Source organism: Oncorhynchus gorbuscha, linkage group LG21, assembly GCF_021184085.1.
Source record: "Oncorhynchus gorbuscha isolate QuinsamMale2020 ecotype Even-year linkage group LG21, OgorEven_v1.0, whole genome shotgun sequence".
Classification (NCBI taxonomy): domain Eukaryota; kingdom Metazoa; phylum Chordata; class Actinopteri; order Salmoniformes; family Salmonidae; genus Oncorhynchus; species Oncorhynchus gorbuscha.
The window spans coordinates 937,224-963,261 of record NC_060193.1 but is presented as its reverse complement, the minus strand read 5'-3'; the positions used below and the strand labels follow the sequence as shown (position 1 = coordinate 963,261).

The following is a 26,038-nucleotide window of genomic DNA, read 5'->3' as shown; positions in this document are numbered from 1 at the left end:
AGATGGAGAGATAGAGAGAGCGATGGAGGGATGAGAGAGAGAATATTTAATAAGTATTGTTGGATTCTAGCATGAAATAAATGTTATACTAGAAGTTAATGGTTACATGTATGAGGAATGTATATGGTCAATGGAGGGTGGATAGCTGTGGATTAGTGAGGAATGTATATGGTCAATGGAGGTTGGATAGCTGTGGATTAGTGACGAATGTATATGGTCAATGGAGGGTGGATAGCTGTGGATTAGTGAGGAATGTATATGGTCAATGGAGGGTGGATAGCTGTGGATTAGTGAGGAATGTATATGGTCAATGGAGGGTGGATAGCTGTGGATTAGTGAGGAATGTATATGGTCAATGGAGGGTGGATAGCTGTGGATTAGTGAGGAATGTATATGGTCAATGGAGGTTGGATAGCTGTGGATTAGTGAGGAATGTATATGGTCAATGGAGGTTGGATAGCTGTGGATTAGTGAGGAATGTATATGGTCAATGGAGGTTGGATAGCTGTGGATTAGTGAGGAATGTATATGGTCAATGGAGGGTGGATAGCTGTGGATTAGTGAGGAATGTATATGGTCAATGGAGGGTGGATAGCTGTGGATTAGTGAGAATGTATATGGTCAATGGAGGGTGGATAGCTGTGGATTAGTGAGGAATGTATATGGTCAATGGAGGTTGGATAGCTGTGGATTAGTGAGGAATGTATATGGTCAATGGAGGGTGGATAGCTGTGGATTAGTGAGGAATGTATATGGTCAATGGAGGTTGGATAGCTGTGGATTAGTGAGGAATGTATATGGTCAATGGAGGTTGGATAGCTGTGGATTAGTGAGGAATGTATATGGTCAATGGAGGTTGGATAGCTGTGGATTAGTGAGGAATGTATATGGTCAATGGAGGTTGGATAGCTGTGGATTAGTGAGGAATGTATATGGTCAATGGAGGGTGGATAGCTGTGGATTAGTGAGGAATGTATATGGTCAATGGAGGTTGGATAGCTGTGGATTAGTGAGGAATGTATATGGTCAATGGAGGTTGGATAGCTGTGGATTAGTGAGGAATGTATATGGTCAATGGAGGTTGGATAGCTGTGGATTAGTGACGAATGTATATGGTCAATGGAGGTTGGATAGCTGTGGATTAGTGACGAATGTATATGGTCAATGGAGGGTAGATAGCTGTGGATTAGTGAGGAATGTATATGGTCAATGGAGGGTGGATAGCTGTGGATTAGTGACGAATGTATATGGTCAATGGAGGGTGGATAGCTGTGGATTAGTGAGGAATGTATATGGTCAATGGAGGGTGGATAGCTGTGGATTAGTGAGGAATGTATATGGTCAATGGAGGGTGGATAGCTGTGGATTAGTGACGAATGTATATGGTCAATGGAGGGTGGATAGCTGTGGATTAGTGAGGAATGTATATGGTCAATGGAGGTTGGATAGCTGTGGATTAGTGACGAATGTATATGGTCAATGGAGGGTGGATAGCTGTGGATTAGTGAGGAATGTATATGGTCAATGGAGGTTGGATAGCTGTGGATTAGTGAGGAATGTATATGGTCAATGGAGGTTGGATAGCTGTGGATTAGTGAGGAATGTATATGGTCAATGGAGGTTGGATAGCTGTGGATTAGTGAGGAATGTATATGGTCAATGGAGGTGGATAGCTGTGGATTAGTGAGGAATGTATATGGTCAATGGAGGTTGGATAGCTGTGGATTAGTGAGGAATGTATATGGTCAATGGAGGGTGGATAGCTGTGGATTAGTGAGGAATGTATATGGTCAATGGAGGGTGGATAGCTGTGGATTAGTGAGGAATGTATATGGTCAATGGAGGTTGGATAGCTGTGGATTAGTGAGGAATGTATATGGTCAATGGAGGGTGGATAGCTGTGGATTAGTGAGGAATGTATATGGTCAATGGAGGGTGGATAGCTGTGGATTAGTGAGGAATGTATATGGTCAATGGAGGGTGGATAGCTGTGGATTAGTGAGGAATGTATATGGTCAATGGAGGTTGGATAGCTGTGGATTAGTGAGGAATGTATATGGTCAATGGAGGGTGGATAGCTGTGGATTAGTGATATGGTCAATGGAGGGTGGATAGCTGTGGATTATGTATATGGTCAATGGAGGGTGGATAGCTGTGGATTAGTGAGGAATGTATATGGTCAATGGAGGTTGGATAGCTGTGGATTAGTGAGGAATGTATATGGTCAATGGAGGGTGGATAGCTGTGGATTAGTGAGGAATGTATATGGTCAATGGAGGTTAGGATTAGTGACGAATGTATATGGTCAATGGAGGTGGATAGCTGTGGATTAGTGAGGAATGTATATGGTCAATGGAGGGTGGATAGCTGTGGATTAGTGACGTCAATGGAGGTTGGATAGCTGTGGATTAGTGAGGAATGTATATGGTCAATGGAGGGTGGATAGCTGTGGATTAGTGAGGAATGTATATGGTCAATGGAGGTCATAGCTGTGGAGGGTGGATAGCTGTGGATTAGTGAGGAATGTATATGGTCAATGGAGGGTGGATAGCTGTGGATTAGTGAGGAATGTATATGGTCAATGGAGGGTCAATGGATAGCTGTGGATTAGTGAGGAATGTATATGGTCAATGGAGGGTGGATAGCTGTGGATTAGTGAGGAATGTATATGGTCAATGGAGGGTGGATAGCTGTGGATTAGTGAGGAATGTATATGGTCAATGGAGGGTGGATAGCTGTGGATTAGTGAGGAATGTATATGGTCAATGGAGGTTGGATAGCTGTGGATTAGTGAGGAATGTATATGGTCAATGGAGGTTGGATAGCTGTGGATTAGTGAGGAATGTATATGGTCAATGGAGGGTGGATAGCTGTGGATTAGTGAGGAATGTATATGGTCAATGGAGGGTGGATAGCTGTGGATTAGTGAGGAATGTATATGGTCAATGGAGGGTGGATAGCTGTGGATTAGTGAGGAATGTATATGGTCAATGGAGGTTGGATAGCTGTGGATTAGTGAGGAATGTATATGGTCAATGGAGGGTGGATAGCTGTGGATTAGTGAGGAATGTATATGGTCAATGGAGGGTGGATGGAGTGAGGAATGTATATGGTCAATTGGAGCTGTGGATTAGTGAGGAATGTATATGGTCAATGGAGGTTGGATAGCTGTGGATTAGTGAGGAATGTATATGGTCAATGGAGGTTGGATAGCTGTGGATTAGTGAGGAATGTATATGGTCAATGGAGGTTGGATAGCTGTGGATTAGTGAGGAATGTATATGGTCAATGGAGGTTGGATAGCTGTGGATTAGTGAGGAATGTATATGGTCAATGGAGAGGTTGTGGATTAGCAATGGAGGTGGATAGCTGATTAGTGAGGAATGTATATGGTCAATGGAGGTTGGATAGCTGTGGATTAGTGAGGAATGTATATGGTCAATGGAGGTTGGATAGCTGTGGATTAGTGAGGAATGTATATGGTCAATGGAGGTTGGATAGCTGTGGATTAGTGAGAATGTATATGGTCAATGGAGGGTGGATAGCTGTGGATTAGTGAGGAATGTATATGGTCAATGGAGGGTGGATAGCTGTGGATTAGTGAGGAATGTATATGGTCAATGGAGGGTGGATAGCTGTGGATTAGTGAGGAATGTATATGGTCAATGGAGGGTGGATAGCTGTGGATTAGTGAGGAATGTATATGGTCAATGGAGGGTGGATAGCTGTGGATTAGTGACGAATGTATATGGTCAATGGAGGGTGGATAGCTGTGGATTAGTGAGGAATGTATATGGTCAATGGAGGTTGGATAGCTGTGGATTAGTGACGAATGTATATGGTCAATGGAGGGTGGATAGCTGTGGATTAGTGAGGAATGTATATGGTCAATGGAGGTTGGATAGCTGTGGATTAGTGAGGAATGTATATGGTCAATGGAGGTTGGATAGCTGTGGATTAGTGAGGAATGTATATGGTCAATGGAGGTTGGATAGCTGTGGATTAGTGAAATGTATATGGTCAATGGAGGTTGGATAGCTGTGGATTAGTGACGAATGTATATGGTCAATGGAGGTTGGATAGCTGTGGATTAGTGAGGAATGTATATGGTCAATGGAGGGTGGATAGCTGTGGATTAGTGACGAATGTATATGGTCAATGGAGGGTGGATAGCTGTGGATTAGTGAGGAATGTATATGGTCAATGGAGGTTGGATAGCTGTGGATTAGTGAGGAATGTATATGGTCAATGGAGGGTGGATAGCTGTGGATTAGTGAGGAATGTATATGGTCAATGGAGGTTGGATAGCTGTGGATTAGTGAGGAATGTATATGGTCAATGGAGGGTGGATAGCTGTGGATTAGTGACGAATGTATATGGTCAATGGAGGTTGGATAGCTGTGGATTAGTGAGGAATGTATATGGTCAATGGAGGGTGGATAGCTGTGGATTAGTGACGAATGTATATGGTCAATGGAGGGTGGATAGCTGTGGATTAGTGAGGAATGTATATGGTCAATGGAGGTTGGATAGCTGTGGATTAGTGAGGAATGTATATGGTCAATGGAGGGTGGATAGCTGTGGATTAGTGAGGAATGTATATGGTCAATGGAGGTTGGATAGCTGTGGATTAGTGAGGAATGTATATGGTCAATGGAGGGTGGATAGCTGTGGATTAGTGACGAATGTATATGGTCAATGGAGGTTGGATAGCTGTGGATTAGTGAGGAATGTATATGGTCAATGGAGGGTGGATAGCTGTGGATTAGTGACGAATGTATATGGTCAATGGAGGGTGGATAGCTGTGGATTAGTGAGGAATGTATATGGTCAATGGAGGGTGGATAGCTGTGGATTAGTGACGAATGTATATGGTCAATGGAGGTTGGATAGCTGTGGATTAGTGAGGAATGTATATGGTCAATGGAGGTTGGATAGCTGTGGATTAGTGAGGAATGTATATGGTCAATGGAGGGTGGATAGCTGTGGATTAGTGAGGAATGTATATGGTCAATGGAGGGTGGATAGCTGTGGATTAGTGAGGAATGTATATGGTCAATGGAGGGTGGATAGCTGTGGATTAGTGACGAATGTATATGGTCAATGGAGGGTGGATAGCTGTGGATTAGTGAGGAATGTATATGGTCAATGGAGGGTGGATAGCTGTGGATTAGTGAGGAATGTATATGGTCAATGGAGGGTGGATAGCTGTGGATTAGTGACGAATGTATATGGTCAATGGAGGTTGGATAGCTGTGGATTAGTGAGGAATGTATATGGTCAATGGAGGTTGGATAGCTGTGGATTAGTGAGGAATGTATATGGTCAATGGAGGTTGGATAGCTGTGGATTAGTGAGGAATGTATATGGTCAATGGAGGGTGGATAGCTGTGGATTAGTGACGAATGTATATGGTCAATGGAGGTTGGATAGCTGTGGATTAGTGAGGAATGTATATGGTCAATGGAGGGTGGATAGCTGTGGATTAGTGACGAATGTATATGGTCAATGGAGGGTGGATAGCTGTGGATTAGTGAGGAATGTATATGGTCAATGGAGGTTGGATAGCTGTGGATTAGTGAGGAATGTATATGGTCAATGGAGGGTGGATAGCTGTGGATTAGTGAGGAATGTATATGGTCAATGGAGGTTGGATAGCTGTGGATTAGTGAGGAATGTATATGGTCAATGGAGGGTGGATAGCTGTGGATTAGTGACGAATGTATATGGTCAATGGAGGGTGGATAGCTGTGGATTAGTGAGGAATGTATATGGTCAATGGAGGTTGGATAGCTGTGGATTAGTGAGGAATGTATATGGTCAATGGAGGTTGGATAGCTGTGGATTAGTGAGGAATGTATATGGTCAATGGAGGGTGGATAGCTGTGGATTAGTGAGGAATGTATATGGTCAATGGAGGTTGGATAGCTGTGGATTAGTGAGGAATGTATATGGTCAATGGAGGGTGGATAGCTGTGGATTAGTGAGGAATGTATATGGTCAATGGAGGGTGGATAGCTGTGGATTAGTGAGGAATGTATATGGTCAATGGAGGGTGGATAGCTGTGGATTAGTGACGAATGTATATGGTCAATGGAGGGTGGATAGCTGTGGATTAGTGAGGAATGTATATGGTCAATGGAGGTTGGATAGCTGTGGATTAGTGACGAATGTATATGGTCAATGGAGGGTGGATAGCTGTGGATTAGTGAGGAATGTATATGGTCAATGGAGGTTGGATAGCTGTGGATTAGTGAGGAATGTATATGGTCAATGGAGGTTGGATAGCTGTGGATTAGTGAGGAATGTATATGGTCAATGGAGGTTGGATAGCTGTGGATTAGTGACGAATGTATATGGTCAATGGAGGTTGGATAGCTGTGGATTAGTGAGGAATGTATATGGTCAATGGAGGTTGGATAGCTGTGGATTAGTGAGGAATGTATATGGTCAATGGAGGTTGGATAGCTGTGGATTAGTGACGAATGTATATGGTCAATGGAGGGTGGATAGCTGTGGATTAGTGAGGAATGTATATGGTCAATGGAGGTTGGATAGCTGTGGATTAGTGAGGAATGTATATGGTCAATGGAGGTTGGATAGCTGTGGATTAGTGAGGAATGTATATGGTCAATGGAGGTTGGATAGCTGTGGATTAGTGAGGAATGTATATGGTCAATGGAGGTTGGATAGCTGTGGATTAGTGACGAATGTATATGGTCAATGGAGGGTGGATAGCTGTGGATTAGTGAGGAATGTATATGGTCAATGGAGGGTGGATAGCTGTGGATTAGTGAGGAATGTATATGGTCAATGGAGGGTGGATAGCTGTGGATTAGTGAGGAATGTATATGGTCAATGGAGGGTGGATAGCTGTGGATTAGTGAGGAATGTATATGGTCAATGGAGGGTGGATAGCTGTGGATTAGTGACGAATGTATATGGTCAATGGAGGGTGGATAGCTGTGGATTAGTGAGGAATGTATATGGTCAATGGAGGTTGGATAGCTGTGGATTAGTGACGAATGTATATGGTCAATGGAGGGTGGATAGCTGTGGATTAGTGAGGAATGTATATGGTCAATGGAGGTTGGATAGCTGTGGATTAGTGAGGAATGTATATGGTCAATGGAGGTTGGATAGCTGTGGATTAGTGAGGAATGTATATGGTCAATGGAGGTTGGATAGCTGTGGATTAGTGACGAATGTATATGGTCAATGGAGGTTGGATAGCTGTGGATTATAGCTGTGATTAGTGACGAATGTATATGGTCAATGGAGGTTGGATAGCTGTGGATTAGTGAGGAATGTATATGGTCAATGGAGGGTGGATAGCTGTGGATTAGTGACGAATGTATATGGTCAATGGAGGGTGGATAGCTGTGGATTAGTGAGGAATGTATATGGTCAATGGAGGTTGGATAGCTGTGGATTAGTGAGGAATGTATATGGTCAATGGAGGGTGGATAGCTGTGGATTAGTGAGGAATGTATATGGTCAATGGAGGTTGGATAGCTGTGGATTAGTGAGGAATGTATATGGTCAATGGAGGGTGGATAGCTGTGGATTAGTGACGAATGTATATGGTCAATGGAGGTTGGATAGCTGTGGATTAGTGAGGAATGTATATGGTCAATGGAGGGTGGATAGCTGTGGATTAGTGACGAATGTATATGGTCAATGGAGGGTGGATAGCTGTGGATTAGTGAGGAATGTATATGGTCAATGGAGGTTGGATAGCTGTGGATTAGTGAGGAATGTATATGGTCAATGGAGGGTGGATAGCTGTGGATTAGTGAGGAATGTATATGGTCAATGGAGGTTGGATAGCTGTGGATTAGTGAGGAATGTATATGGTCAATGGAGGGTGGATAGCTGTGGATTAGTGACGAATGTATATGGTCAATGGAGGTTGGATAGCTGTGGATTAGTGAGGAATGTATATGGTCAATGGAGGGTGGATAGCTGTGGATTAGTGAGGAATGTATATGGTCAATGGAGGGTGGATAGCTGTGGATTAGTGAGGAATGTATATGGTCAATGGAGGGTGGATAGCTGTGGATTAGTGACGAATGTATATGGTCAATGGAGGTTGGATAGCTGTGGATTAGTGAGGAATGTATATGGTCAATGGAGGTTGGATAGCTGTGGATTAGTGAGGAATGTATATGGTCAATGGAGGGTGGATAGCTGTGGATTAGTGAGGAATGTATATGGTCAATGGAGGGTGGATAGCTGTGGATTAGTGAGGAATGTATATGGTCAATGGAGGGTGGATAGCTGTGGATTAGTGACGAATGTATATGGTCAATGGAGGGTGGATAGCTGTGGATTAGTGAGGAATGTATATGGTCAATGGAGGGTGGATAGCTGTGGATTAGTGAGGAATGTATATGGTCAATGGAGGGTGGATAGCTGTGGATTAGTGAGAATGTATATGGTCAATGGAGGTTGGATAGCTGTGGATTAGTGAGGAATGTATATGGTCAATGGAGGTTGGATAGCTGTGGATTAGTGAGGAATGTATATGGTCAATGGAGGTTGGATAGCTGTGGATTAGTGAGGAATGTATATGGTCAATGGAGGGTGGATAGCTGTGGATTAGTGACGAATGTATATGGTCAATGGAGGTTGGATAGCTGTGGATTAGTGAGGAATGTATATGGTCAATGGAGGGTGGATAGCTGTGGATTAGTGACGAATGTATATGGTCAATGGAGGGTGGATAGCTGTGGATTAGTGAGGAATGTATATGGTCAATGGAGGTTGGATAGCTGTGGATTAGTGAGGAATGTATATGGTCAATGGAGGGTGGATAGCTGTGGATTAGTGAGGAATGTATATGGTCAATGGAGGTTGGATAGCTGTGGATTAGTGAGGAATGTATATGGTCAATGGAGGGTGGATAGCTGTGGATTAGTGACGAATGTATATGGTCAATGGAGGGTGGATAGCTGTGGATTAGTGAGGAATGTATATGGTCAATGGAGGTTGGATAGCTGTGGATTAGTGACGAATGTATATGGTCAATGGAGGTTGGATAGCTGTGGATTAGTGACGAATGTATATGGTCAATGGAGGGTGGATAGCTGTGGATTAGTGAGGAATGTATATGGTCAATGGAGGTTGGATAGCTGTGGATTAGTGAGGAATGTATATGGTCAATGGAGGGTGGATAGCTGTGGATTAGTGAGGAATGTATATGGTCAATGGAGGGTGGATAGCTGTGGATTAGTGAGGAATGTATATGGTCAATGGAGGGTGGATAGCTGTGGATTAGTGACGAATGTATATGGTCAATGGAGGGTGGATAGCTGTGGATTAGTGAGGAATGTATATGGTCAATGGAGGTTGGATAGCTGTGGATTAGTGACGAATGTATATGGTCAATGGAGGGTGGATAGCTGTGGATTAGTGAGGAATGTATATGGTCAATGGAGGTTGGATAGCTGTGGATTAGTGAGGAATGTATATGGTCAATGGAGGTTGGATAGCTGTGGATTAGTGAGGAATGTATATGGTCAATGGAGGTTGGATAGCTGTGGATTAGTGACGAATGTATATGGTCAATGGAGGTTGGATAGCTGTGGATTAGTGACGAATGTATATGGTCAATGGAGGTTGGATAGCTGTGGATTAGTGAGGAATGTATATGGTCAATGGAGGGTGGATAGCTGTGGATTAGTGACGAATGTATATGGTCAATGGAGGGTGGATAGCTGTGGATTAGTGAGGAATGTATATGGTCAATGGAGGTTGGATAGCTGTGGATTAGTGACGAATGTATATGGTCAATGGAGGTTGGATAGCTGTGGATTAGTGACGAATGTATATGGTCAATGGAGGTTGGATAGCTGTGGATTAGTGACGAATGTATATGGTTAATGGAGGTTGGATAGCTGTGGATTAGTGACGAATGTATATGGTCAATGGAGGTTGGATAGCTGTGGATTAGTGAGGAATGTATATGGTCAATGGAGGGTGGATAGCTGTGGATTAGTGACGAATGTATATGGTCAATGGAGGTTGGATAGCTGTGGATTAGTGAGGAATGTATATGGTCAATGGAGGTTGGATAGCTGTGGATTAGTGAGGAATGTATATGGTCAATGGAGGTTGGATAGCTGTGGATTAGTGACGAATGTATATGGTCAATGGAGGTTGGATAGCTGTGGATTAGTGACGAATGTATATGGTCAATGGAGGTTGGATAGCTGTGGATTAGTGAGGAATGTATATGGTCAATGGAGGTTGGATAGCTGTGGATTAGTGAGGAATGTATATGGTCAATGGAGGTTGGATAGCTGTGGATTAGTGAGGAATGTATATGGTCAATGGAGGGTGGATAGCTGTGGATTAGTGAGGAATGTATATGGTCAATGGAGGGTGGATAGCTGTGGATTAGTGACGAATGTATATGGTCAATGGAGGGTGGATAGCTGTGGATTAGTGACGAATGTATATGGTCAATGGAGGTTGGATAGCTGTGGATTAGTGACGAATGTATATGGTCAATGGAGGTTGGATAGCTGTGGATTAGTGAGGAATGTATATGGTCAATGGAGGTTGGATAGCTGTGGATTAGTGAGGAATGTATATGGTCAATGGAGGTTGGATAGCTGTGGATTAGTGAGGAATGTATATGGTCAATGGAGGGTGGATAGCTGTGGATTAGTGAGGAATGTATATGGTCAATGGAGGGTGGATAGCTGTGGATTAGTGACGAATGTATATGGTCAATGGAGGTTGGATAGCTGTGGATTAGTGACGAATGTATATGGTCAATGGAGGTTGGATAGCTGTGGATTAGTGAGGAATGTATATGGTCAATGGAGGGTGGATAGCTGTGGATTAGTGAGGAATGTATATGGTCAATGGAGGGTGGATAGCTGTGGATTAGTGAGGAATGTATATGGTCAATGGAGGGTGGATAGCTGTGGATTAGTGAGGAATGTATATGGTCAATGGAGGTTGGATAGCTGTGGATTAGTGAGGAATGTATATGGTCAATGGAGGTTGGATAGCTGTGGATTAGTGACGAATGTATATGGTCAATGGAGGGTGGATAGCTGTGGATTAGTGAGGAATGTATATGGTCAATGGAGGGTGGATAGCTGTGGATTAGTGAGGAATGTATATGGTCAATGGAGGGTGGATAGCTGTGGATTAGTGAGGAATGTATATGGTCAATGGAGGTTGGATAGCTGTGGATTAGTGAGGAATGTATATGGTCAATGGAGGGTGGATAGCTGTGGATTAGTGAGGAATGTATATGGTCAATGGAGGTTGGATAGCTGTGGATTAGTGAGGAATGTATATGGTCAATGGAGGTTGGATAGCTGTGGATTAGTGACGAATGTATATGGTCAATGGAGGGTGGATAGCTGTGGATTAGTGAGGAATGTATATGGTCAATGGAGGGTGGATAGCTGTGGATTAGTGACGAATGTATATGGTCAATGGAGGGTGGATAGCTGTGGATTAGTGAGGAATGTATATGGTCAATGGAGGTTGGATAGCTGTGGATTAGTGAGGAATGTATATGGTCAATGGAGGGTGGATAGCTGTGGATTAGTGAGGAATGTATATGGTCAATGGAGGTTGGATAGCTGTGGATTAGTGACGAATGTATATGGTCAATGGAGGTTGGATAGCTGTGGATTAGTGAGGAATGTATATGGTCAATGGAGGTTGGATAGCTGTGGATTAGTGACGAATGTATATGGTCAATGGAGGTTGGATAGCTGTGGATTAGTGAGGAATGTATATGGTCAATGGAGGGTGGATAGCTGTGGATTAGTGAGGAATGTATATGGTCAATGGAGGTTGGATAGCTGTGGATTAGTGAGGAATGTATATGGTCAATGGAGGTTGGATAGCTGTGGATTAGTGAGGAATGTATATGGTCAATGGAGGTTGGATAGCTGTGGATTAGTGACGAATGTATATGGTCAATGGAGGTTGGATAGCTGTGGATTAGTGACGAATGTATATGGTCAATGGAGGGTGGATAGCTGTGGATTAGTGAGGAATGTATATGGTCAATGGAGGGTGGATAGCTGTGGATTAGTGACGAATGTATATGGTCAATGGAGGGTGGATAGCTGTGGATTAGTGAGGAATGTATATGGTCAATGGAGGGTGGATAGCTGTGGATTAGTGAGGAATGTATATGGTCAATGGAGGGTGGATAGCTGTGGATTAGTGACGAATGTATATGGTCAATGGAGGGTGGATAGCTGTGGATTAGTGAGGAATGTATATGGTCAATGGAGGGTGGATAGCTGTGGATTAGTGAGGAATGTATATGGTCAATGGAGGTTGGATAGCTGTGGATTAGTGACGAATGTATATGGTCAATGGAGGTTGGATAGCTGTGGATTAGTGACGAATGTATATGGTCAATGGAGGTTGGATAGCTGTGGATTAGTGACGAATGTATATGGTCAATGGAGGTTGGATAGCTGTGGATTAGTGAGGAATGTATATGGTCAATGGAGGTTGGATAGCTGTGGATTAGTGAGGAATGTATATGGTCAATGGAGGGTGGATAGCTGTGGATTAGTGAGGAATGTATATGGTCAATGGAGGTTGGATAGCTGTGGATTAGTGAGGAATGTATATGGTCAATGGAGGTTGGATAGCTGTGGATTAGTGAGGAATGTATATGGTCAATGGAGGTTGGATAGCTGTGGATTAGTGACGAATGTATATGGTCAATGGAGGTTGGATAGCTGTGGATTAGTGACGAATGTATATGGTCAATGGAGGTTGGATAGCTGTGGATTAGTGAGGAATGTATATGGTCAATGGAGGTTGGATAGCTGTGGATTAGTGAGGAATGTATATGGTCAATGGAGGTTGGATAGCTGTGGATTAGTGAGGAATGTATATGGTCAATGGAGGGTGGATAGCTGTGGATTAGTGAGGAATGTATATGGTCAATGGAGGGTGGATAGCTGTGGATTAGTGACGAATGTATATGGTCAATGGAGGTTGGATAGCTGTGGATTAGTGACGAATGTATATGGTCAATGGAGGTTGGATAGCTGTGGATTAGTGAGGAATGTATATGGTCAATGGAGGGTGGATAGCTGTGGATTAGTGAGGAATGTATATGGTCAATGGAGGGTGGATAGCTGTGGATTAGTGAGGAATGTATATGGTCAATGGAGGGTGGATAGCTGTGGATTAGTGAGGAATGTATATGGTCAATGGAGGGTGGATAGCTGTGGATTAGTGACGAATGTATATGGTCAATGGAGGGTGGATAGCTGTGGATTAGTGAGGAATGTATATGGTCAATGGAGGTTGGATAGCTGTGGATTAGTGAGGAATGTATATGGTCAATGGAGGGTGGATAGCTGTGGATTAGTGAGGAATGTATATGGTCAATGGAGGTTGGATAGCTGTGGATTAGTGACGAATGTATATGGTCAATGGAGGTTGGATAGCTGTGAATTAGTGAGGAATGTATATGGTCAATGGAGGTTGGATAGCTGTGGATTAGTGACGAATGTATATGGTCAATGGAGGTTGGATAGCTGTGGATTAGTGACGAATGTATATGGTCAATGGAGGTTGGATAGCTGTGGATTAGTGAGGAATGTATATGGTCAATGGAGGGTGGATAGCTGTGGATTAGTGACGAATGTATATGGTCAATGGAGGGTGGATAGCTGTGGATTAGTGACGAATGTATATGGTCAATGGAGGGTGGATAGCTGTGGATTAGTGAGGAATGTATATGGTCAATGGAGGGTGGATAGCTGTGGATTAGTGAGGAATGTATATGGTCAATGGAGGTTGGATAGCTGTGGATTAGTGACGAATGTATATGGTCAATGGAGGGTGGATAGCTGTGGATTAGTGAGGAATGTATATGGTCAATGGAGGTTGGATAGCTGTGGATTAGTGAGGAATGTATATGGTGGGGTCAATGGAGGTTGGATAGCTGCGGGTCAGGGGTCAGGGGTTATGAGTTAGGGGTCAGTAGAAACCTGGGCTTTGACTGATGTATTTATATAGCCCTATTAGACCGGGTCAGGGGTCAGGGGTTATGGGTCAGTAGAAACCTGGGCTTTGACTGATGTATTTATATAGCCCTATTAGACCGGGTCAGGGGTCAGGGGTTATGGGTCAGTAGAAACCTGGGCTTTGACTGATGTATTTATATAGCCCTACTGGACCGGGTCAGGGGTTATGGGTCAGTAGAAACCTGGGCTTTGACTAATGTATTTATATAGCCTATTAGACCGGGTCAGGGGTCAGGGGTTATGAGTTAGGGGTCAGTAGAAACCTGGGCTTTGACTAACGTATTTATATAGCCCTATTAGACCGGGTCAGGAGTCAGGGGTCAGGGGTTATGAGTTAGGGGTCAGTAGAAACCTGGGCTTTGACTAATGTATTTATATAGCCCTATTAGACCGGGTCAGGGGTCAGGGGTTATGGGTCAGTAGAAACCTGGGCTTTGACTAATGTATTTATATAGCCCTATTAGACCGGGTCAGGGGTCAGGGGTTATGAGTTAGGGGTCAGTAGAAACCTGAGCTTTGACTAACGTATTTATATAGCCCTATTAGACCGGGTCAGGGGTCAGGGGTTATGAGTTAAGGGTCAGTAGAAACCTGGGCTTTGACTAATTCCCTTTTCACTCTGTCAAAACCTAACAATATCAATTGATATGTTATTATAAACAACAAAGAGGCTATTAGACCGGGTAAGGGGTCAGAGGTTATGAGTTAGGGTTTATAAATTAGGGGTCAGTAGAAGCCTGGGTGTGTAGGGGTTAGTCCTCAGTAGAAGAATGGGTGTGTAGGGGTTAGGGGTTAGTCCTCAGTAGAAGCCTGGGTGTGTAGGGGTTAGGGGTTAGTCCTCAGTAGAAGCCTGGGTGTGTAGGGGTTATGAATTAGTATATGCCATTTAGCAGACGCTTTTATCCAATTAGGCCTCAGTAGAAGCCTGGGTGTGTAGGGTTCAGGGGTTAGGCCTCAGTAGAAGCCTGGGTGTGTAGGGGTTAGTCCTCAGTAGAAGCCTGGGTGTGTAGGGGTCAGGGGTTAGTCCTCAGTAGAAGCCTGGGTGTATAGGGGTTAGGGGTTAGTCCTCAGTAGAAGCCTGGGTGTGTAGGGGTTAGGGGTTAGTCCTCAGTAGAAGCCTGGGTGTGTAGGGGTTAGGGGTTAGTCCTCAGTAGAAGCCTGGGTGTGTAGGGGTCAGGGGTTAGTCCTCAGTAGAAGCCTGGGTGTATAGGGGTTAGTCCTCAGTAGAAGCCTGGGTGTGTAGGGGTTCAGGGGTTAGTCCTCAGTAGAAGCCTGGGTGTGTAGGGGTCAGGGGTTAGTCCTCAGTAGAAGCCTGGGTGTGTAGGGGTTAGGGGTTAGTCCTCAGTAGAAGCCTGGGTGTGTAGGGGTCAGGGGTTAGTCCTCAGTAGAAGCCTGGGTGTATAGGGGTTAGGGGTTAGTCCTCAGTAGAAGCCTGGGTGTGTAGGGGTCAGGGGTTAGGCCTCAGTAGAAGCCTGGGTGTGTAGGGGTTAGGGGTTAGGCCTCAGTAGAAGCCTGGGTGTGTAGGGGTTAGGCCTCAGTAGAAGCCTGGGTGTGTAGGGGTTAGGGGTTATTCCTCAGTAGAAGCCTGGGTGTGTAGGGGTTTGGCCTCAGTAGAAGCCTGGGTGTGTAGGGGTTAGGGGTTAGTCCTCAGTAGAAGCCTGGGTGTGTAGGGGTTAGGGGTTAGTCCTCAGTAGAAGCCTGGGTGTGTAGGGGTTAGGGGTTAGTCCTCAGTAGAAGCCTGGGTGTGTAGGGGTTCAGGGGTTAGTCCTCAGTAGAAGCCTGGGTGTGTAGAGGTTAGGGGTTAGGCCTCAGTAGAAGCCTGGGTGTGTAGTCGTACTGTCAGGCAGGGTGGTGAAGGTCGAGGCTGGGGAGAAGTTGCTGTATCCAGCCATGGTCCTGGCTCTGACCTGCACCTGGTAACTAGTAGACCTCTGGAGGTTACTGACCACAACACTACTGACCACGCTGGTTACATACTGCCACTGACCAGACTCTGGACCGTCCTAGAGAGAGAGAGAGAGAGAGAGAGAGAGAGAGAGAGAGAGAGAGAGAGAGAGAGAGAGAGAGAGAGAGAGAGAGAGAGAGAGAGAGAGAGAGAGAGAGAGAGAGAGCGAGAGAGACAAAGAGGGAGAGAGAGAGAGAGAGAGAGAGAGAGAGAGAGAGAGAGAGAGAGAGAGAGAGAGAGAGAGAGAGAGAGAGAGAGAGAGAGAGAGAGAGAGAGAGAGAGAGAGAGAGAGAGAGAGAGAAAGAGAGAGAGAGAGAGAGAGAGAGAGAGAGAGAGAGAGAGAGAGAGAGAGAGAGAGAGGAGAGGGAGAGGGAGAGGGAGAGGGAGAGGAGAGAGAGGGAGAGGGAGAGGAGAGAGGAGAGGGAGAGGGAGAGGGAGAGAGGGAGAGGGAGAGGGAGAGGGAGAGGGAGAGAGAGAGAGAAAGAGAGAGAGAAAGAGAGAGAGAGAGAGGGAGAAAGAGAAAGAAAGAGAGAGAGGGGAGAAAGGGAGAGAGAGAGGGAGAAAGGGAGAGAGAGAGGGAGAGAGAGAGAAAGAAAGAAAGAAAGAAAGAAAGAAAAAGAGACAGAGAGTTATTATCAATCAAAGTACCACAATAAAACAAATTATTCAGTTTAAACTAGAGATATATGTTATATATTATTATTATATCATAGAGATATATGTTATATATTATATCATAGAGATATATGTTATATATTATTATTATATCATAGAGATATATGTTATATATTATTATTATATCATATATCATATCATTATATAATAAAGCCTCTCTTGAAAAAGTCAAACCTTGACCCAGAAAATATAAAAATATCATAGGCCTATATCGATATTATCTTCCATTCCTCTCAAAGATTTTAGAGAATATGCTGTATTATATCATAGAGAACTACTGCCTTCCTGAAGACAAACAATGTTATATAAATGCTTCAGTCTGGTTTTATTATATCATAGCACTGAGACGGCACTTGTGAAGGTGGTAAATGACATTTTGATGGCATCGGATATATGTTCTATATCTGTCCTCGTGATATAGACCTATAGTGCTATTTTGATACCATCGATCACCACATTCTTTTGGAGAGATTGGAAACCCAAATTGGTCTATATGGACATGTTCTGGCCTGGTTTAGGTCTTATCTGTCGGAAAGATATCAGTTTGTCTCTGTGAATGGTTTGTCCTCTGACAAATCAACTGTACATTTATTATTCCTCATAGAGTTCTGTTTTAGGACCATTATTGTTTTCACTATATATTTTATATCTTGGGGATGTTATATCGAAAACATAATGTAAACTATTCACTGCTATATGATGACACACAGCTGTATATTTCAATGAAACATGGTGAATGCATAAAATTATATCATAGAAGCATATGTTATTATTATTATTATATCATAAGGAATGGATATGCAAACTTTTATATTAAACTATATACAAAATCAGAGATGCTTGTTCTAGGTCCCAAGAAACAAAGAGATATATTATTATTATCATGACAATTAATATTAATATTATACAGAGATATATGTTCAAATAAAACTGTAGAAGGACCTATTATTATTATATCTGAGACCCTGATCTATTATTTTATAAGAACATATCATATACCATTTCGAGGACAGCTTTTTTCCATTATATCATAACATTGCAAAAATCAGAAACTTTCTGTATTATTATTATATCCAAAAATGATGCATAAAAATTAATCCATGCTTTTGTCATTCTAGGTTAGACTACTGCAATGCTATATATTTTATTATATCCGGATAAAGCATAAATAAACTTCAGTTAGTTAATATTATTATATCATAGGCTATAGAATATTGACTAGAACCAAAAATATTTGATCATATTATATCCAGTGCTAGCCTATCTACACTGGCTTCCTGTCATATATTATTATTGATTTCATAGAGATATATGTTTTATGCTAATCCTATAAAGCATTATTATATCATGGGCTATATGCTATATATTATTGATTTGGTCCTAGAGATATACCTTATATATTATATCATAGAGATATATATATATCATTATTATATCATAGAGGCCTATAATTGTCCCTATATATTATATAAGAAATAGCTGGATATAGGGCTTTCTATATAGAGCTCCATTTTTATAACGGTCTGCCTATATGTCAGAGATATAAACTCGGTCTCAATTATTTAAGTCTTTACTGAAGACTATCTCTTCAGTGGGTCATATGATTGAGTATGTAGTCTGGCCCAGGAGTGGGAAGGTTAACGGAAAGGCTCTGGAGCATATGTTATATATTATTGCTGTCTCTGCCTATATGGTTATATTTTATTATATCTGGGATTCTCTGCCTATATATTATTATTATATCATAGAGATGAGTCACTGGCTTATTATATCTAGGGCTCTATATTATTATTATATCCTGGGGGGATATGTTATATATGGGTTGATTCACTGTATATGGTCGGCCTGTCTAGAGTTCCCCCCACCCCTTGGGTTATATCATAGAGGAGATCTTTGTGGGCTATATATCATAGAGCCTTGTCTCAGGATGGTAAGTTGGTGGTTGAAGATTTATCATAGTGGTATATGGGCTATATTATTATTATATCAAAGTGGGTATATGTTATATATTATTCCTGTTATGGCCCTATATTATTATATCATAGGGCCATAGTGTATCCTTATTATATCCTGTCTCAGCCTCCATTATTTATATCATGCATATAGTTTATTATTATCATAGGATATATGTCATATTTGTTTATCATAGAGTATGTTCTCCTGTCCTATATCATAGAGATATATGTCCTATATAAATATCTAAGTGTGATATAATTCTCTCCTTCTATTTTCTTTCTATATCATAGAGGATGTTATATATTATTATTAACCATGCCCCAGGACTATATGACATTATATCATGACTCCTTGCTGTCCCCATTATATCTGGCCATATGCTATATCCATTTTATATCTGGCCTATGCCCTATATTACCATGTCCCAGGACTACCTGATATGATTATATCATAGGACTATATGTTGTATATTAGTCCATATCTGGCCATATGCTATATCAGTTTCAAGAGTATATGCCTTACTATTATTAACCATGCTGGTCATTTATTATTATATCATTTGAATATCTTATTATTATATCATAGAGATATATGTTATAATCTCCATATCATAGAGATATATGCCATTAATTATATCATGAGCCACCCCATATATGCTTATATCATAGATATATCTTATTATTATTATCTCATAGAGGATATGAGCCCTATTATTATATCATAGAGATATATGATATGATTATTATATCATTGCTGTCCCCAGTATATCATCTGACTGTGCTATGCTATTATATCAACTGTTCTGCCTTATATATTATTATATCATGCTGGTCATTTATTAACATTTTATTATATCTTAGTCATGTTCTGTTATATATTCTATTATATCAGAGAGGACTATATGTTATATATTATTATTCCTATCATAGGTTTCTTCCTATATTTTATTATTCATAGGGAGTTTTTATATATTATTATATATCACCTGCATTGTTTGCTTATTTGGGGTTTTATTATTTCTGAGATATAGCACTTTGAGATATCAGCTGATATATTATTATTATATAAATAAATTTGATTTGATTTATCATAGAGATATATGTTATATATTATTATTATATCATAGAGATATATGTTATATATTATATCATAGAGATATATGTTATATATTATTATTATATCATAGAGATATATGTTATATATTATTATATCATAGAGATATATTATTATATCATATATATGTTATTATTATATCATATCATAGATATATGTTATATATTATATCATAGAGATATATGTTATATATTATTATTATATCATAGAGATATATGTTATATATTATATCATAGAGATATATGTTATATATATTATATATCATAGAGATATATATTATATATTATATCATAGAGATATATGTTATATATTATTATTATATCATAGAGATATATGTTATATATTATATCATAGAGATATATGTTATATATTATTATTATATCATAGAGATATATGTTATATATTATTATTATATCATAGAGATATATGTTATATATTATATCATAGAGATATATGTTATATATTATTATTATATCATAGAGATATATGTTATATATTATATCATAGAGATATATGTTATATATTATATCATAGAGATATATGTTATATATTATTATTATATCATAGAGATATATGTTATATATTATATCATAGAGATATATGTTTTATATTATATCATAGAGATATATGTTATATATTATATCATAGAGATATATGTTATATATTATTATTATATCATAGAGATATATGTTATATATTATTATTATATCATAGAGATATATGTTATATATTATTATTATATCATAGAGATATATGTTATATATTATTATTATTATATCATAGAGATATATGTTATATATTATTATTATATCATAGAGATATATGTTATATATTATATCATAGAGATATATGTTATATATTATTATTATATCATAGAGATATATGTTATATATTATTATTATATCATAGAGATATATGTTATATATTATTATTATATCATAGAGATATATGTTATATATTATTATATCATAGAGATATATGTTATATATTATTATTATATCATAGAGATATATGTTATATATTATATCATAGAGATATATGCTATATATTATTATTATATCATAGAGATATATGTTATATATTATTATTATATCATAGAGATATATGTTATATATTATTATTATTATATCATAGAGATATATGTTATATATTATTATATCATAGAGATATATGTTATATATTATATCATAGAGATATATGTTTTATATTATATCATAGAGATATATGTTATATATTATTATTATATCATAGAGATATATGTTATATATTATATCATAGAGATATATGTTATATATTATTATTATATCATAGAGATATATGTTATATATTATTATTATATCATAGAGATATATGTTATATATTATTATTATATCATAGAGATATATGTTATATATATTATATCATAGAGATATATGTTATATATTATATCATAGAGATATATGTTATATATTATATCATAGAGATATATGTTATATATTATTATTATATCATAGAGATATATGTTATATATTATATCATAGAGATATATTATATCATATATATTATATATTATATCATAGAGATATATGTTATATATTATTATTATATCATAGAGATATATGTTATATATTATTATTATATCATAGAGATATATGTTATATATTATTATTATATCATTATATCATAGAGATATATGTTATATATTATATATTATTATATCATAGAGATATATGTTATATATTATTATTATATCATAGAGATATATGTTATATATTATTATTATATCATAGAGATATATGTTATATTATTATTATTATATCATAGAGATATATGTTATATATTATTATTATATCATAGAGATATATGTTATATATTATTATATCATAGAGATATATGTTATATATTATTATTATATCATAGAGATATATGTTATATATTATTATTATATCATAGAGATATATGTTATATATTATTATTATATCATAGAGATATATGTTATATATTATTATTATATCATAGAGATATATGTTATATATTATTATTATATCATAGAGATATATGTTATATATTATTATATCATAGAGATATATGTTATATATTATATATAGAGATATATCATAGAGATATATGTTATATATTATTATTATATCATAGAGATATATTATATATCATAGTTATATATTATTATTATATCATAGAGATATATGTTATATATTATTATTATATCATAGAGATATATGTTATATATTATTATTATATCATAGAGATATATGTTATATATTATTATTATATCATAGAGATATATGTTATATATTATTATTATATCATAGAGATATATGTTATATATTATATCATAGAGATATATGTTATATATTATTATTATATCATATATGATATATTATATATATTATTATTATATCATAGAGATATATGTTATATATTATTATTATATCATAGAGATATATGTTATATATTATTATATCATAGAGATATATGTTATATATTATTATTATATCATAGAGATATATGTTATATATTATTATTATATCATAGAGATATATGTTATATATTATTATTATATCATAGAGATATATGTTATATATTATTATATATATATATGTTATATAGATTATTATATCATAGATATATGTTATATATTATTATTATATCATATATTATATTATATCATAGAGATATATTTATATATTATTATTATATCATAGAGATATATGTTATATATTATTATTATATCATAGAGATATATGTTATATATATTATTATATCATAGAGATATATGTTATATATTATTATATATCATAGAGATATATGTTATATATTATTATATCATAGAGATATATGTTATATATTATTATTATATCATAGAGATATATGTTATATATTATTATATCATAGAGATATATGTTATATATTATATATATTATATATTATTATTATATATCATAGAGATATATGTTATATATTATTATTATATCATAGAGATATATGTTATATATTATTATTATATCATAGAGATATATGTTATATATTATTATTATATCATAGAGATATATGTTATATATTATTATTATATCATAGAGATATATGTTATATATTATTATATCATAGAGATATATGTTATATATTATTATTATATCATAGAGATATATGTTATATATTATTATTATATCATAGAGATATATGTTATATATTATATCATAGAGATATATGTTATATATTATTATATCATAGATATATAGAGATATATTTATATATTATTATTATATCATAGAGATATATGTTATATATTATTATTATATCATAGAGATATATGTTATATATTATTATTATATCATAGAGATATATGTTATATATTATTATTATATCATAGAGATATATGTTATATATTATATCATAGAGATATATGTTATATATTATTATTATATCATAGAGATATATGTTATATATTATTATTATATCATAGAGATATATGTTATATATTATTATATCATAGAGATATATGTTATATATTATTATTATATCATAGAGATATATGTTATATATTATTATTATATCATAGAGATATATGTTATATATTATTATATCATAGAGATATATGTTATATATTATTATATCATAGAGATATATGTTATATATTATTATTATATCATAGAGATATATGTTATATATTATTATATCATAGAGATATATGTTATATATTATTATTATATCATAGAGATATATGTTATATATTATTATTATATCATAGAGATATATGTTATATATTATTATTATATCATAGAGATATATGTTATATATTATATCATAGAGATATATGTTATATATTATTATTATATCATAGTGATATATGTTATATATTATATCATAGAGATATATGTTATATATTATTATTATATCATAGAGATATATGTTATATATTATTATTATATCATAGAGATATATGTTATATATTATATCATAGAGATATATGTTATATATTATATCATAGAGATATATGTTATATATTATTATTATATCATAGAGATATATGTTATATATTATTATATCATAGAGATATATGTTATATATTATTATTATATCATAGAGATATATGTTATATATTATTATATCATAGAGATATATGTTATATATTATTATTATATCATAGAGATATATGTTATATATTATATCATAGAGATATATGTTATATATTATTATTATATCATAGAGATATATGTTTTTGCATTGGATGCATCTCAATCAAAATCAAATCAAATAATCATAATAATAATAATAATAATAATCAACTAATAAGGTGATGGGGACAGTGTAGTGTATTGGGGACAGTGTAGTGTGTTGGGGACAGTGTAGTGTATTGGGGACTGAGTAGTGTGTTGGGGACAGTGTAGTGTGTTGGGGACAGTGTAATGTATTGGGGACAGTGTAGTGTGTTGGGGACAGTGTAGTGTATTGGGGACTGAGTAGTGTGTTGGGGACAGTGTAGTGTGTTGGGGACAGTGTAGTGTGTTGGGGACAGTGTAATGTATTGGGGACAGTGTAATGTATTGGGGACAGTGTAGTGTATTGGGGACAGTGTAGTGTGTTGGGGACAGTGTAGTGTGTTGGGGACAGTGTAGTGTGTTGGGGACAGTGTAATGTATTGGGGACAGTGTAGTGTGTTGGGGACAGTGTAATGTATTGGGGACAGTGTAGTGTGTTGGGGACAGTGTAGTGTATTGGGGACAGTGTAGTGTGTTGGGGACAGTGTAGTGTGTTGGGGACAGTGTAGTGTGTTGGGGACAGTGTAGTGTGTTGGGGACAGTGTAGTGTGTTGGGGACAGTGTAGTGTATTGGGGACAGTGTAGTGTATTGGGGACAGTGTCGTGTGTTGGGGACATTTACATTACATTTAAGTCATTTAGCAGACGCTCTTATCCAGAGCGACTTACAAATTGGACAGTGTAGTGTATTGGGGACAGTGTAGTGTGATGGGGACAGTGTAGTGTGTTGGGGACTGTGTAGTGTGTTGGGGACAGTGTAGTGTATTGGGGACAGTGTAGTGTATTGGGGACAGTGTAGTGTGTTGGGGACAGTGTAGTGTATTGGGGACAGTGTAGTGTATTGGGGACAGTGTAGTGTATTGGGGACAGTGTAGTGTATTGGGGACAGTGTAGTGTGTTGGGGACAGTGTAGTGTATTGGGGACAGTGTAGTGTGTTGGGGACAGTGTAGTGTGTTGGGGACAGTGTAGTGTATTGGGGACAGTGTAGTGTGTTGGGGACAGTGTAGTGTATTGGGGACAGTGTAGTGTGTTGGGGACAGTGTAGTGTGTTGGGGACAGTGTAGTGTGTTGGGGACTGTGTAGTGTATTGGGGACAGTGTAGTGTATTGGGGACAGTGTAGTGTATTGGGGACAGTGTTGTGTATTGGGGACAGTGTAGTGTGTTGGGGACAGTGTAGTGGGGACAGTGTAGTGTGTTGGGGACAGTGTAGTGTGTTGGGGACAGTGTAGTGTGATGGGACAGTGTAGTGTGATGGGGACAGTGTAGTGTGTTGGGGACAGTGTAGTGTGTTGGGGACAGTGTAGTGTGTTGGGGACAGTGTAATGTTTTGTTGTGTGTTCGGGACAGTGTAGTGTATTGGGGACAGTGTAGTGTATTGGGGACAGTGTCGTGTGTTGGGGACATTTACATTACATTTAAGTCATTTAGCAGACGCTCTTATCCAGAGCGACTTACAAATTGGACAGTGTAGTGTGTTGGGGACAGTGTAGTGTGTTGGGGACAGTGTAGTGTATTGGGGACAGTGTAGTGTGTTGGGGACAGTGTAGTGTGTTGGGGACAGTGTAGTGTATTGGGGACAGTGTAGTGTATTGGGGACAGTGTAGTGTGTTGGGGACAGTGTAATGTATTGGGGACAGTGTAGTGTGTTGGGGACAGTGTAGTGTATTGGGGACAGTGTAGTGTATTGGGGACAGTGTAGTGTATTGGGGACAGTGTAGTGTATTGGGGACAGTGTAGTGTGTTGGGGACAGTGTAGTGTATTGGGGACAGTGTAGTGTGTTGGGGACAGTGTAGTGTGTTGGGGACAGTGTAGTGTGTTGGGGACAGTGTAGTGTGTTGGGGACAGTGTAGTGTATTGGGGACAGTGTAATGTATTGGGGACAGTGTAGTGTGTTGGGGACAGTGTAGTGTATTGGGGACAGTGTAGTGTATTGGGGACAGTGTAGTGTGTTGGGGACAGTGTAGTGTGTTGGGTACAGTGTAGTGTATTGGGGACAGTGTAGTGTGTTGGGGACAGTGTAGTGTGTTGGGGACAGTGTAGTGTGTTGGGGACAG

The 26,038-nt window shown here is 37.7% G+C and overlaps 1 protein-coding gene across 6 annotated transcripts in view; it reads right to left on the bottom strand.

Annotated features, from left to right (window-relative positions):
• The window catches only part of LOC124008456 (ephrin type-B receptor 4b-like), a 90,787-nt gene that overhangs the window by 28,352 nt on the left and 36,397 nt on the right, over positions 1-26,038 (bottom strand). For all 6 annotated transcript variants that reach the window (XM_046319747.1, XM_046319750.1, XM_046319749.1 and 3 more), the window contains exon 10: positions 15,874-16,039. In XM_046319747.1, coding sequence (XP_046175703.1) covers positions 15,874-16,039 — 166 coding nt within the window. The remainder of the gene's footprint in view (positions 1-15,873; positions 16,040-26,038) is intronic.